This window comes from Epinephelus lanceolatus, chromosome 14 (genome assembly GCF_041903045.1).
Source record: "Epinephelus lanceolatus isolate andai-2023 chromosome 14, ASM4190304v1, whole genome shotgun sequence".
Classification (NCBI taxonomy): Eukaryota; Metazoa; Chordata; class Actinopteri; order Perciformes; family Serranidae; genus Epinephelus; species Epinephelus lanceolatus.
In genome coordinates, this window is record NC_135747.1 from 6,385,978 (window position 1) to 6,399,294 (window position 13,317).

At 40.6% G+C, this 13,317-nt stretch overlaps 1 protein-coding gene across 1 annotated transcript in view; it reads right to left on the bottom strand.

The window, feature by feature from the left end:
• The window catches only part of clasp1a (cytoplasmic linker associated protein 1a), a 122,852-nt gene that overhangs the window by 17,180 nt on the left and 92,355 nt on the right, over positions 1-13,317 (bottom strand). Inside the window, exons 24-31 of the mRNA XM_078174279.1 lie at positions 8,774-8,836; positions 7,901-8,004; positions 3,706-3,950; positions 2,282-2,345; positions 2,115-2,117; positions 1,819-1,982; positions 1,401-1,479; positions 1,147-1,290 (exon numbers count right to left, since the gene is read on the bottom strand). Of these exons, the coding sequence (XP_078030405.1) occupies positions 1,147-1,290; positions 1,401-1,479; positions 1,819-1,982; positions 2,115-2,117; positions 2,282-2,345; positions 3,706-3,950; positions 7,901-8,004; positions 8,774-8,836 (866 nt within the window). The remainder of the gene's footprint in view (positions 1-1,146; positions 1,291-1,400; positions 1,480-1,818; positions 1,983-2,114; positions 2,118-2,281; positions 2,346-3,705; positions 3,951-7,900; positions 8,005-8,773; positions 8,837-13,317) is intronic.

A 13,317-nucleotide genomic window follows, 5' to 3' on the forward strand; every position in this document is an offset into this window, starting at 1 on the left:
TGTTATTATACTTGTTTAATATGGCATAAATTCCTTTGTAGATTATGCCCATTCTACACAAAAAACAAGCAAAACAAATTATAGAGGGCAAGATGGCTTCGATGTGAGATCTAATGTATCCTCTTTTCATTCATTATGGGCCCTAAATTTTACTGTTCAGAAATGTGACATTGCATCATAAGGATTATGTGTGCCGAATTACACCTTGTTTGAACCTAAAACTCAGAACAAAGGAGTAATTTGCACATCTATTTCCAAACAGATGTGTAGGAGAGCAACAAGCACAACACAATTTGTTGAAAAACTCGCGCACACTGTTTGACTTCCAAAAATAATGATTTTAATGCTGTGACGTTTCCATAACTAGAAGGGGAAGGTCTAGTTACCAAAATGTTGCAACATTAAAATAATTATTTTTGCAAGTTGCAGGTTTTTCTACAAGTTGAACCTAAAACTACAATAATAGTTTACATCCTTTAGTCACTCTTAGGGAATCCAAGAAAGGCTGCACTTACAATTACTTCTTTAATGCCGTCTTCTCAAAATTCTTAGTAGTCTTAGAGTTCTTAGAGTTAAATTATTTCGCTTTCTCAAGATAACAAAATAACCAACCCGTTATCACCGCAACAAAAAATAATTTCCTCTTGGAGGGCATCTGGGCAACTGCAGCAACTAGTTTAAGATGAAAATCTCAGAGCAGGAGTACCCATTTTTGAACGCATCAGACCGTAACACAGATAAAAACTGCAATGTGTCTTTCTGCTAGAGATAGCAGTCAGATCAGTTCTTGTCATTTAAAAAGAATCCTTGACAGTGATTTTGAAGGCTGAAATCAGCCTTTTGTTTTCTCCAGAATCAACATAAATTAAGTAATTATTCCAAGAAAACAAGCTTGGTTATCTCAAGATAATGAAATAATTAACTTCTTGAGATAAGGGCATTAAAAAATAAGTGCAAGCACGGATGTTCTCAGCTTCTATACACTCCTATAATAGAGATAAAAGAGGTAAATTTAAAAATGTGATGTACAGTTGTCTTGCTTAAAATAAGAAAGACCTAAACATTACTCCGGAGGAAAAGGTTTTGGCTATCAAAGAAATTTCCGCTGTAAATGGAGATATACAGGACAAACAAATCACGGCCTACCTTCCTGACATCAGAACTTTTGGGTTCAGTGGTCCAGGTGATGATGCGAGATACGGCCAGACGCGTCTCGCTGGAGTTGACAAAGTCAGTCGGGTCCATCTGCCGAGCCAGGGACTCGATGTACTTCAAAATGGCCACCTTAACCTAAAGGCAAAAAAATTTCTGTCACATCTTAAAAAAGTTGCATCAGTCATACTAACCAATCAATTTCATGTCGCCTATGAACAGAATCAGTCCTCCTGATTTTACTTTACCTTCAGATTAGGTGTCTGAGTCTGATCGACGATGAACCTCATCAGAATGTTGAACTGTTGGTCAAATGGGAAGGACTCCCTGACAAAGTTAAAGAAATAAGACATTTACTTTTTTCTGCTATTTCCATGACAACCTGTCAGTTTTAATTTGTACAGAAATATTACTTAGAGGTTGTGAGGCTGTTGCTATTGGTTGTTTTACTCTCAAAGTTTACCACACACTGAGTGACAAAGAAGCTCCAAAACAGGAATCATTCAGACAATTACTAATGTTTACATTCCACTACATGGTTAATGGAAAACTAATCTCAAATAGTGTGATATTTCCTCATTATCCCTTGGAAATGCACAACAGCCACTAATCTTTGCTCGCCACTCCCAGTGACCCGGACAGCCATGCGTGGCTTGCGTTTCAGACCTTGTAATATCCAGGGCCTTCTGGACTTTGGCCTGGACGGAGCCCAGCAGGTCTGCGCCCATCTTCTTCAGCAGCTGAGTGAGCAGGACAAACAGCCAGTCCTGCAAGTCCTCCCTGTGTACTGTGATGAAGTCCACCAGAGTTTCCAGGAACATGCTGAACACCTGAGAACATATGCACGGTTCAAACATTTATCACACAACACAGCTTTATTTGACTTAAACAAGATCAAACTGCTCACGTTCAGATGGATGTGGGTTAATGTCTGTAGTAGTACGGATAAAAAACACACTTACTCTCTGTTGTTAAATCCACAGCAAGGCAGACCATGCAACAAAAGACATTCCATTAGTTTCAAGGGAGTCACAGCTCCATCATTTGTTGCTGTATTTTGAATACCATGCCTTTGCACTAAGTCATAATTAGTTGGAGTGTTTCGGTAAGTACAAGTCATCCTCTTTACCTTGCTATGTGGATCTGCAAACATCCTTGTGAAGATCTCACAGAGTCTCTTCAGCTCCACACGGCTGCAGTAAACAAAAACAGAATGTAAGTAAAGCAGGAAAGAATTCGCCAAAATGCTTTATGTATTTCTCACGTTAAAAGGACAGACATCATTTTGCTAAAATCCAAGAATCGCTCTTCCAAAGCAGAGCTTGGTATTTACATTCTTTCATGTGTCTACAGATCTCGGGAGGTGCTATTGTTTACTCCTTCAAACATCAAAGCTCAGATAATCATAAAACCCTCAGCAGTTTAGCCCCTATAGTTCCATCTCAGCCTTTTACTAAATTAATACATGCTCTTACCAAGACTGTACAACAACAGAGACATCCAGTCACTCTGATGTTATCCCTTCAGCATTGTTCAAAGACAATAGCTCTGTCCCACACTTGAGGTATTCAGCAATTAAGTGCTCGACCAGGTAATAGGCAAAAGTGTCTCACATTGGGAAAAATGCCAACATAGTAGAGCTAATGCACACATTTCGAAATGCATCCCATAATTTATCACGTCTTCTTTGCTACACTTGGCCAGTTGAAGTACATATAAAAATAGTGGATGTAGCAACAGTGACATCACCCATTGGTTTGTGCACTCCCACTTTGAGACCTCAAGTTCTGCATTTCACCTGTTGCCATTGGTTTTTGGAACCGGAAGTGACCATATTTGGGCGAGAGGGTGACGCTTTGGATGAGCAAGGGGCGGACTGAGAAGCTGAACACGTCATCACCAGACAGCCTGTCACTCAAAGTGGCCCGCCCATAATTATGCATAACCCTTCCGTGTTGGATTCATTTTTCAGCCACAGAGGTTGCCAATTGGTTACAGGCATTTTGTCTTTGTGGCAGTTATCGAAAATATGTCAGACAAGTAGGCACTTGACAACTCACGTTTGGATATTCGGACAAACCCATTATAAGTATTTTTCAGTGGGGAGTAAATTATCTGGGCAATCAGCCATTTATGCCAAAATTGTTCAAGTGCACACAGTATGTTTATGCCCTGCTCATGTTACGTGGGGTGGAAGGAAGTGATACTAAAGACCCTTCAGTTGCAACTTACAGTCAAGGGACTCTTTTCTAATGCAACTAATTTTTGTATCTTGACAATACTGAGAGAATCAACCCTGTGTGCTTTCATATCCTTGTGCCCTGACTCCTGTAAAGAGTAACAGGCAAAACTCCTGATTCTGTTGATATCTAGAGATTGCTGCCTACTCTCTCTTATTGTACCATTCAGACCTATGACACATTAACATCTTCCTTGAAGCAGATGACACACAGTCTTAAGCTCTTGGTCACACTTGAGTGAGCTGGGCAAAGCTCACATTTCCTGTCTGGCATGGTTTGACACCTTAGTCAAGATCCATGAGCCCAATCCCACCTCAGTATTCTTTGGCTCTTGAGGAGATTCTGCAGGCCCAGCAAGCCCTCCTTCCTCTCTGACCAATTGGAGCTGGCGCAGTGGTTCAGGACCTCCGCCACGTCCTCCGTCTGGCGCAGGTAATGAGGGATGCCTCCGTTCCTTGAGCCATATGAGCGCTCAGAGCAGGCACTGGAGGCATCGCTGTTGGCGTCATCATCAGAGTACATCCCTGGTGATTCGTACCTCCGCCTCAATGGCTTCCTCTGTGGGAGTAAAGAGAATGTGAAGAAAATGTAAGACAGGCTTTGAAGGAAAAGTGCTTAGGGAAATAAACTTAGTCTTGATGTAAAAGTCTAGTTAAAAAAAGGTTGCCAGTTGCATCAGGGAGCCATGCAGTTTCCTGTACAGTTCTCTGGATGTTAATTTAAGTTTAAGGGCAAACTGGATACATACCCAGTTGTGGTGCCTAATTCCTCAGTTGAAAGTTATACTTTTTTTGTTGTTTCAAATCAAAAGCCAGTCAAGCAGTGCCATAAGTCAGCAAAAGGTCTTGATTACAAATGCAATGCAGTGGGGGACACTTCAAAGAGTAGAGCATATTTATCTCATGATCACATATGAATAATGCACCAAAACAATGAGGTTCAATAATATCACAAGGTGAAAAAAAAAAAAAAGAAGAAGCTGGGTGCAATGCTGTAGATGCACACAACCACAATGCGATGGACAAAAACATTCAAGGTAAAATTCAATCAAAAAGAAGTACAACAGGGGCTGGGGTAGAGGAGTGTCATGAGCCAATCTGATGAGTCAAGCTGCATTACTGTTTTCTCAACTTGATTAGTGCATGATGGCATGGATACACGAACAGTATGTAAAATGACCAACTACCTTATTCCTGGAGTCTCCTAATAGCTGAAATGGTAACAAACAACCAAGAAGGAAAGATGAGAGAGGGGAGGTTTAAAGGGGAAACAAATAACAAGTACAGTTACTCTCAGTAAAGCTCATAATTAAGGAACACGCGGACATTTTGTTAATATTCATAGCCATTGTAATCTATTGTATGAGCATACATTTAGACTAAGAATTGAATATGCTTTGCTGACTCAGTTTCTATTCAGAGATTAAGTCCAGAAAACATCCACTCAAATTACCCAAGCATGAAAGATATGTGTCAGACCAATAATACAAATTGTGGCTGGATAACACCTGTATGTCTCTGTGTCTTTTTAAAACTTAAAAGTCCAAATATTTGTAAAAGGTTTAAAAAAACATCCTGATTTTAGAAACATATGTCCCACTATCTCTGGCTTTGGTATGCTATTTCAAAGCAACACTAAGGGTGTTTTCACACTTAACCTGTTTGGTTCGGTTAAAACAAATTCTGGTCCGTTTGTGTGGTTAGTGTGGTGTGTTTGGGCTGGTGTGAAAGCTGTCAATCAAACCCTGGTGTGGACCAAACAACTGGACCAAGACTGCTCGTAAAGGTGGGTGTTGGTCTGCTTCAACATGGACTCTGGTTCATGGTTTGTTTGTGGTGGGAAAGAAAACGAACCATGAAAAAAGAAAAAAGCGATCTGCACACCAAAAGAGCTCCCGTATGCAATTTTTATTATGTGTGACGTTTCGAGCGTGATGCTCTTCCTCAGACTGCTAATTATTACAATGAAGTCGCCATCTTAAATACCCACAGTGCAAAGATTACATCATGTGGTACATCTCCAATAGCAGGAGTACAATTCTGCTGTATAAAATAAAATATAATGTTTAGTGGTACATGTTTTTGTACTTGATCATGTTCATGTAGGGCTGCAGCAACCTGACCCGTACACTGTATCTTCTGAACCTTATGCAGTGGGGTGTTCCAGCTCTATATGTATATAAAATCCTCAATATATTTTTCTACATATTATATATTTGTTTACGTAGTATATATGTTTTATATATATGTACCACTAAACATTATATTTTATTTTATATGGCAGAATTGTACTCCTGCTATTAGAGATGTACCTCATAATGGAATCTTTGCACTCTGGGTATTTAAGATGGCGACTTCACTGTAATGATTAGCAGGTTGAGGAAGAGCGTCACGCTCGAAACGTCACTTGCATACGGGAGCTCTTTTGGTGTGCGGATCGCTTTCGTCTTTTTTCATGCTTTTGATACTTTGTGATCTAGCACCCAACCCAGTGGGCTTCGGGGATGTGCGTGTCCTATTTTTTATCATACTTTTCTAAGGAAAACAAACCAAACACAGGATTTCATGACAGCAGATATGTGACTATAGCATGATTTCAAAAGCTAAACCAACATTAAATCCATCTGCTAACTGTGAAATTTGTTTGTGATCTCGTAATTGATCCTGATAAAGGCCACGTATCACATAATCTATTTATACTAGTGCATACATGTAACACTGTTAACGTGCGCATGTCAGGGAGGGTGTTTTCCCTGATTAAAAAGCTGTTAAGACTGCCATCATTGTGACCGACACTGTGTACTTTGTCTCTTCATTAAGTCCATTAAAAAGTGTGTGACAGTGATCCCACAGAATTAAGCCCCAAATCATTACTGTACAAGATACTTTCTTTTCATCCTGTCTCTGTATTAGTCATTATTCATAACATGCCATTGATTTGCAGTCTAATAACAGCCTCCTTATAATGCTTACAATCAGTTAGTTCTTTATGAGCTCTTTGTGAAACCAGAGAGCATAAATATTAACATTTTAGAAGCATTTAAGTGCAGAAACTTCTGTCAGTCAACAGAATTTGATTGATTGATTTGATTTGTGGGTCCTGATAATACAGGATGACAAACATCAAAACTGACCAATCAATGAGTCACCTGTCAGTTGGCAGAACTTCATGTTTACTCCTCTTTGTTCCTTTGCAGAAAGTCAGTGTGAACAGGAAGGAAACCAAAACTAAAATGCAATAATGTATTATTTTTTTCCCTTTGGTGTGGACCAAATGAACCAAACTACAGGTGTAAAAGCACCCTAAGTTTAACACACTCATAGTGGCAAAACCCCCCTAACCAGTGTTCAAAGTCACCTCCAGTTATGCATTCTCACTGGGTTTCTGCAGTTCACCAAAATACATGTAAGTCTTTTCAAGCCCTTTTAAATAAATAATACATTGCAATGTAATGCCGTTTTCAAAGTCATACTGGTCAAAGGAGGACAGGTGACCAGTCAGGACAAAATGCCTTTTTAAGTACATGGATTTATTGACACATCACATTTTTGTCTGCTGTATATAAAAATAGATCCTAGTAATATACCTTTAATCATGACTAAACAATTAATGTGACCTAGGTGGCAGAAATTGGATGGATAATGGAAAACATGATATATCAATTTAATCAAAGTTTTTGCAATCATCAACATTTGCCCAATATAAGATGATGAGATTCCAGCCCACTGTGGCTGCAGCAGTGACAGTGTCTGTAGCAGGTCTAATGGTGCTGACTCTACAAAAAAGGATTGAACAGTCTCCTGCGTGCTAAATCCACTGTCAAAACAATCTTGACAACCCACAGAAAAAAATTCAGGCTTTTGTCAACTGAATTTAGGAATTAAGGGCCTATTATGCTCTTTTCCCATTCATACTTGTATTGTTTTATTGGTGAAAAAAACCTTTATTTTCTTAAACTGTCTGTGCTGGAACACCTGTATTCACCCTGTCCAAAACACTCTGTTTTAGCACCTGTATCTTTAAGCCCTCCTCCTGAAAAAGCCCAGCTTGCTCTGGCTGGTCAATGTTTTTGGGTTTTCTGTATCTCGGGGTCTCTGCACTGCAGCCAGGGAGTGACTGTGTAGTGGCACTTTCTACAGGTAAAAATCACCAATAAAAGCTTCTAAACTAAAATCTTCAGATCTGAACATGTTCCAACATGAATATGATCCAAATATCTGGGAGAAATAAACCACCTGACGTTAGTATGTAGCTACATGTGTATGTAAACACTTGCAGTAGCACACATAATAGGTCCCCTTAAAGACTTTAATACCCTCTAAGATATTAAAGTCAGGTACAAAGCACTTTTGTACTGACACCCAACTTTGCAGTTCAGCCAACTAAATCTATACAGAATGTGTGCATGAAAACTTTGCCTTTTCCTTGTTTTAACAACAATGCCCCTCTAAAAATCAAACATATTAAAATATGTCTTTACGGAAGGCAAAGATTTCACAGCATCTTACCAGAGCATCGGCAACTGCTGCCTCCACCTCAGTGCCAGTGTTAAGGACCCTCATGGCATTGACTGATGCAGAGATTCTTGCTTGGTGAATTAAACCATATCGGTCTAGACACAAATTGGGAAAGAAAAGGGTAAAGGAAGATGGTGAGTAAAGCTTAGTAATAAAGTAAAGTAAAGGTGGCTATTGTAACTTACCTGAATGGACAAAAAACAAGGATGCTTTTCTTATTTTTGTAACCACACAGAGAACATTACTATTTGCTTTTGCCACCTTTGAATAAAAAGCAATGTACTGTAAGTGAATGACCTGAAAGACCACCAAAGGGAGTCACCAACCACCAAATGTTAAATGAAAAACACAAATAGAGGATGGCCAAACTATAAGACTAAAACAACAAGCATACATTGTAGCTATGCCGTTTCTCGGGGAAATGAAGGATGTAGAGCACCAATGATGCACCAAAGAGGTAGAGCTTAAACACGAACTCATATGTTAAAAATTAAAAACAACAGTGGCACAATTCACAGAGTTCAAAGGATGGCAAACAACAAGTAAAGCTGGGCTAATTCAGGCTGTAGATCACAAAAATTGTTGTGATTCATGGACGAGCAAATGAAAACATGATGTTTCCCTTCACATGCTAAACAAATACAACCTGTCCATTCTCACCTTTCCTGTTTGCGAAAATACTCAAAAAAAAGCTCAAGGATACCGGGAAGGAGCATAAAGTAATGGAATGATGCTGCCTTCAGTCACATCACTTTACACAACAACAGAAGCATGCTGGTTCGGTAGGCATTATTGCCTCTAACGTAGGGAATCGTGGGGTGGGGGGGACCGAGAGGGACCGGGAGGTCTGGGCATGCAGGTCACCTGACTGGCTGTGGGGGTCGGCTGTGGAGAGAGCGCTGGTTGAACGGGAGTGACGTCGGGAGGCTGCAGGGGACAGGAGAGGTGGGCAACATCCAGACCAGGGGGTTAGTGACACATAGTACAGGTTTAATACCTAAACCTCTGAGCTAGAGGTAATTTTCACACTGCTGCCTGATTTTGACATGTTTTTGTTTTTATTTTGAAAATAAATGATTAGACTGAAAATAAACAAGGTAGCTTGATATTTACATCAAGTTTTCACTTGCAGAAATGAGTACCATTTTTTGATACACCGATCACCCAAAATGTTAAAACCACTGACAGGCGAAGTGAATAATATTGATCCTCTTGTTACATTGCAATGTTCTGCCGGGAAACCTTGGGGCTTGGCATTCATGCGGATGCCGCTTGACGCGCTCCACCCACCCAAACACCATTGCAGATCAAGTACACCCCCCTCATGGCATTGGCTCCCCCCCAGAAGGACAATGCGCCATGCCACACTACAAAAACTGCTCAGGAATGGACAAAGGAACATCACAGTGCTAAAGGCATCAAACTAGTGGCCTCCAAATTCCCCAAATTCCAATCTGATCAAAAATTCATGGGATATGTGGGCACCCCAGAGGTACCCCTGATCAACAGTGGGGACTCCTTGGATCGGACTTGGCTCTGACCTATTGAGGTCTGGCACCAGGGTGTTGGTAGCAGATCCTTTGAGTCCTGTGGATTGTGAGGTGGGGCATCAGCATGTCCCACAGAAGCCTGATCAGACTGGCATCCAGGGAATTTAAAGGCCAGGGGCCGTATTCACCAACATTCTGAGAACACTCTCAGAGAGCTCCTAGCTTAGCCTCAAACCTTTTAGTAAGGCATCCTAGATTAGAAGTGATTTAGGAAAGTTCTCAGAGCAACTCTCAGGGAGGAAACAGAAACTTTTATATTAGTGAGGAGGTGTGGTTGACCCTGTTGCTAGGTGTGATGCTTTCTCTTTAACAGATGTGATTGGTTTTCAGAGACACACCCTTTTGTGAGCCTGCAAGATGTGGACACCCAGTGGAATTTAGATGAACTGCTGACTGTGACAGTGTTAGTGTGATCACTGCTGATGGAAGACTGAGATAGACCCAAGTCATCACTGCTGCACTGTTGCATTTTTCCAGTTTTTCAAGTATCTTAGTGTTGCTATCATTTTATTTCTGGCATTATAATGATATTGTGTTAGGTGGGAAAGGCGTGCATACCCCTAATTAGATCGACCACAAATATTATCCCTGCACAATCTAATCTATGGCATTTTATTTACTCACTGTCATTCAGTGTTTGGAGAATATTTCTCCGACCTGTTTGTGTTTCCACCATTTTCTCCACTGATTAAGAAACTCTTAAGCCTCTTAAAAGTCCTCCTCCCTGCTAACAGTTCTTCACCTTCAGAGCCCTTTCAAGGGTTAAGATGCTTTGTGAATAACTTTTATCTTTACAAGGACCTAGTCTTAACTTTAAGGGGAAATTCTAAGAAAGCGTCACAATTCTAAAAATTTTCTTAGAATTATATCACTAGGAGCAACTCTTTGCACGAGGAAGCATTGTGAATACGGCCCCAGTTCAACGCCTTTATCTCTCTGTCGCGTTCGTGGGGCAATGCCTGAGCAGTTTTTGCGGTGTGATATGATGCACTGTCATGCTGTGGGGGCCACTGCCATTGGGGAGTGCTAGTGCCATAAGGGGCTGTACGTGGTCTGTAACGGTGTTCAGGTGGGTGGTGCACATCAGGTGACATGCACAGGAATGTCCGGACCCAATGTTTTTCCAACAGAAATTGCAGTGTAAAAAGAGGGTCAATGTTTTTGACTTCCTCTGTTAGTGGTTTTAATGTCTTGACCAATAGGTGAGAGATTTGAGTTAGCTTTGCAGTGTGAAAAGGGTCACATCTTACTGAATTATATTTGGATATACAGTACAGTAGAATAGGGGGTGGCCCATTGTAAATGACATGTACCTGCATTTCATTCCACACTTTGTACCTCATGACAAATGCATCCAAAACTAAACATCACCCCTCAGAATAAACTGAGCAATCTGAATTCTGTGAAGACTCTACAGTGTTAAGAAATTACTAACAACTTCACCACTTATACCCTCTTATGCAGGGATTCCACAATATTGTCGTAAAGAAGATCCACCATTACACCAGCTTTGCTTTTCTACACTGACCCAAACAGCGCCAGATTCCCCAGTGTGTGATTCCAGACAGCCTGCTGCCATTCCAGAAGCAAAAACTGTGTGATGTTCAACTAGGGATGCCAAAGCCGAAGCCGAATAAAATTAAACGCTTGGCCGAATACCGAATACCGATGTTTAGTTTTTCATTAGTTTTTGCAGATGAAGCCCCTCCAGATTAGTGTTGTCACGGTACCAAAACTGGAACCCACGGTACGATACCAGTGAAAGTATCACGGTTCTGAGTAGTATCACGATACCACAGCGAAAATGAGGCAGATGTGCCTTTTGTCATTTATAAAAAGATAAATCACTTTTCTATAATACATCACTGATATTTCAATGGAATGAATTACTTATTGACTTATTCATACTTCAAAAACGGCATCAATAAGTGATTAACATAGGGGGGATCAAAATATAATAAATAAATAAAATAAAAATCAACCAGCCACCCTCCTCCCCTGACAAATTAAGAACAGTCCCTTCACAAGTAAAGAACAGTCCCTAAAGCGCGGTGAGGTTTGTGGACCATTACCTGCCACACAGAGAGAAACGTGAACAGCTCGTTTCTCCTCTGACACGTCACATACCTGTGTGCCACCACGGCTCGGCTGTCCAGGTACTTTTGGGCAGTCATGACGCCAACTTATTCACCTGGAGCCGGGCTTCTCCATAGCCAGTAAGCCGTTATCTTGCGCTGCGGAGCAGTATGGCCGCTGTATTTGACAGGAATACATTCCTGTCTGTGTCTGTGACCCCCGTTCAACCCACAACCGACAGGATTCGCCTTTCGTTTCTGCTGCTGGTTGAAATCTGTACTGGCACAGCGTGCTCCTGAATGATTTCTTTTGCTCGCACAAAACTATTTTTAGTCGCAACTGCCGATATTTTACTCGGTCCGTCACCGCACGCTGTTTGATTGCATCATCAAAACACGCCGCTATTTTTCGGCCTTGCTTTTCACTTATTCCACCGAATACAGAATGTGTGTTTTTTTTGCAATATTCGGCCGAATATATTCAGTTAGCGAATATTCGGTGCATCCCTATGTTTAACAAAACAATGTTTGCACCCAGTGTCATTTAACACGTCAAATCGGCTGTTATTACTGTACCTCTGGCTTGACAGCGAAACAACAATGACCCCATTCTGTGTTTCAACGTTTTACACGGAATGACGAGGGGGGATAAATGCACAACATTCCCACCTTGAACGGGCTGTGTACAAGGGGCTACAGACTGATGGTCCATAGAAACAACCATAACAACCTTTACAACAACAATAAACTAGAATTACTGCCTCATGGTCGTATGCCTCCGCAAATCAAGTTACACTAACAGTTTAGATCCACATCTATGAAAACATGAATGCTTCACACAAATCTGCCCCCGACAGCACAGAAGATCAATACAATCAGCACAGTCTCAAGGTGGACACCCAAGATTAGTGTCACTAATTCATTATCTGCCCAAATTGCTACTCTTCTGTTCCAGAGATGCGAGCTTGAGTAATGGCCAGAAAACTGACCTTTGACCTTGTGGTTATTAAATGTCATCACTTCATCATTTTATTCTATTAGACATTTGTGTGAATCCTTGTCATAATAAGCATATACAATCTTGAGTTATGGCCAAAAACATGTTTTGTTGTTAGGTCACAGTGACTTTGATCTTTGACCTTTGACAACCAAAATCTAATCAGTTCATTTTGAGTCCAAGTGGATGTTTGCGCCAAATTTGAAGAAACTCCCTCAAGGCATTCTATGGATATCACGTTCACATAAGTAGGACAGATGGGTGGTCGGATGGAGGGACAACCTGAAAACATAATGCCTCTGGCCACTGCTATTGCTGTCATGGAAGCATAAAAAGCATTTAATCTATGCTATGCTAACAGCAGTGACAGTCCTACAGCTGATATGCTGTTTTGTAGATCCCTCGACGATACCCTACTGGCTGCAGTGTTACGACATCACCAGTATGTAACAGCACAAGAGCTAAAGTAGCAGCTACTGTACTGTGCGTGGGTTGAATACTCACTGTAACTACTACTTGCTGTTTCTGTTTCATCTACTTCATTTATACTTAAAATTCCCAACATTTGTACACTGACTTATTTAGAAATTATTGACACACATGAATTCAACTTAATAAAAGTCAAGAGTCAAGAAGATACATTTTAATATGGTACTTTCTCAGTAATACCATATAATAATAATAATAATAATAATAATAATAATAATAATAAAAAACAGGATTCAGAACAGACACTGGACACAAAACAGTAATCCTCCCTTAAACCCAGAAAGACATAATTAGTGC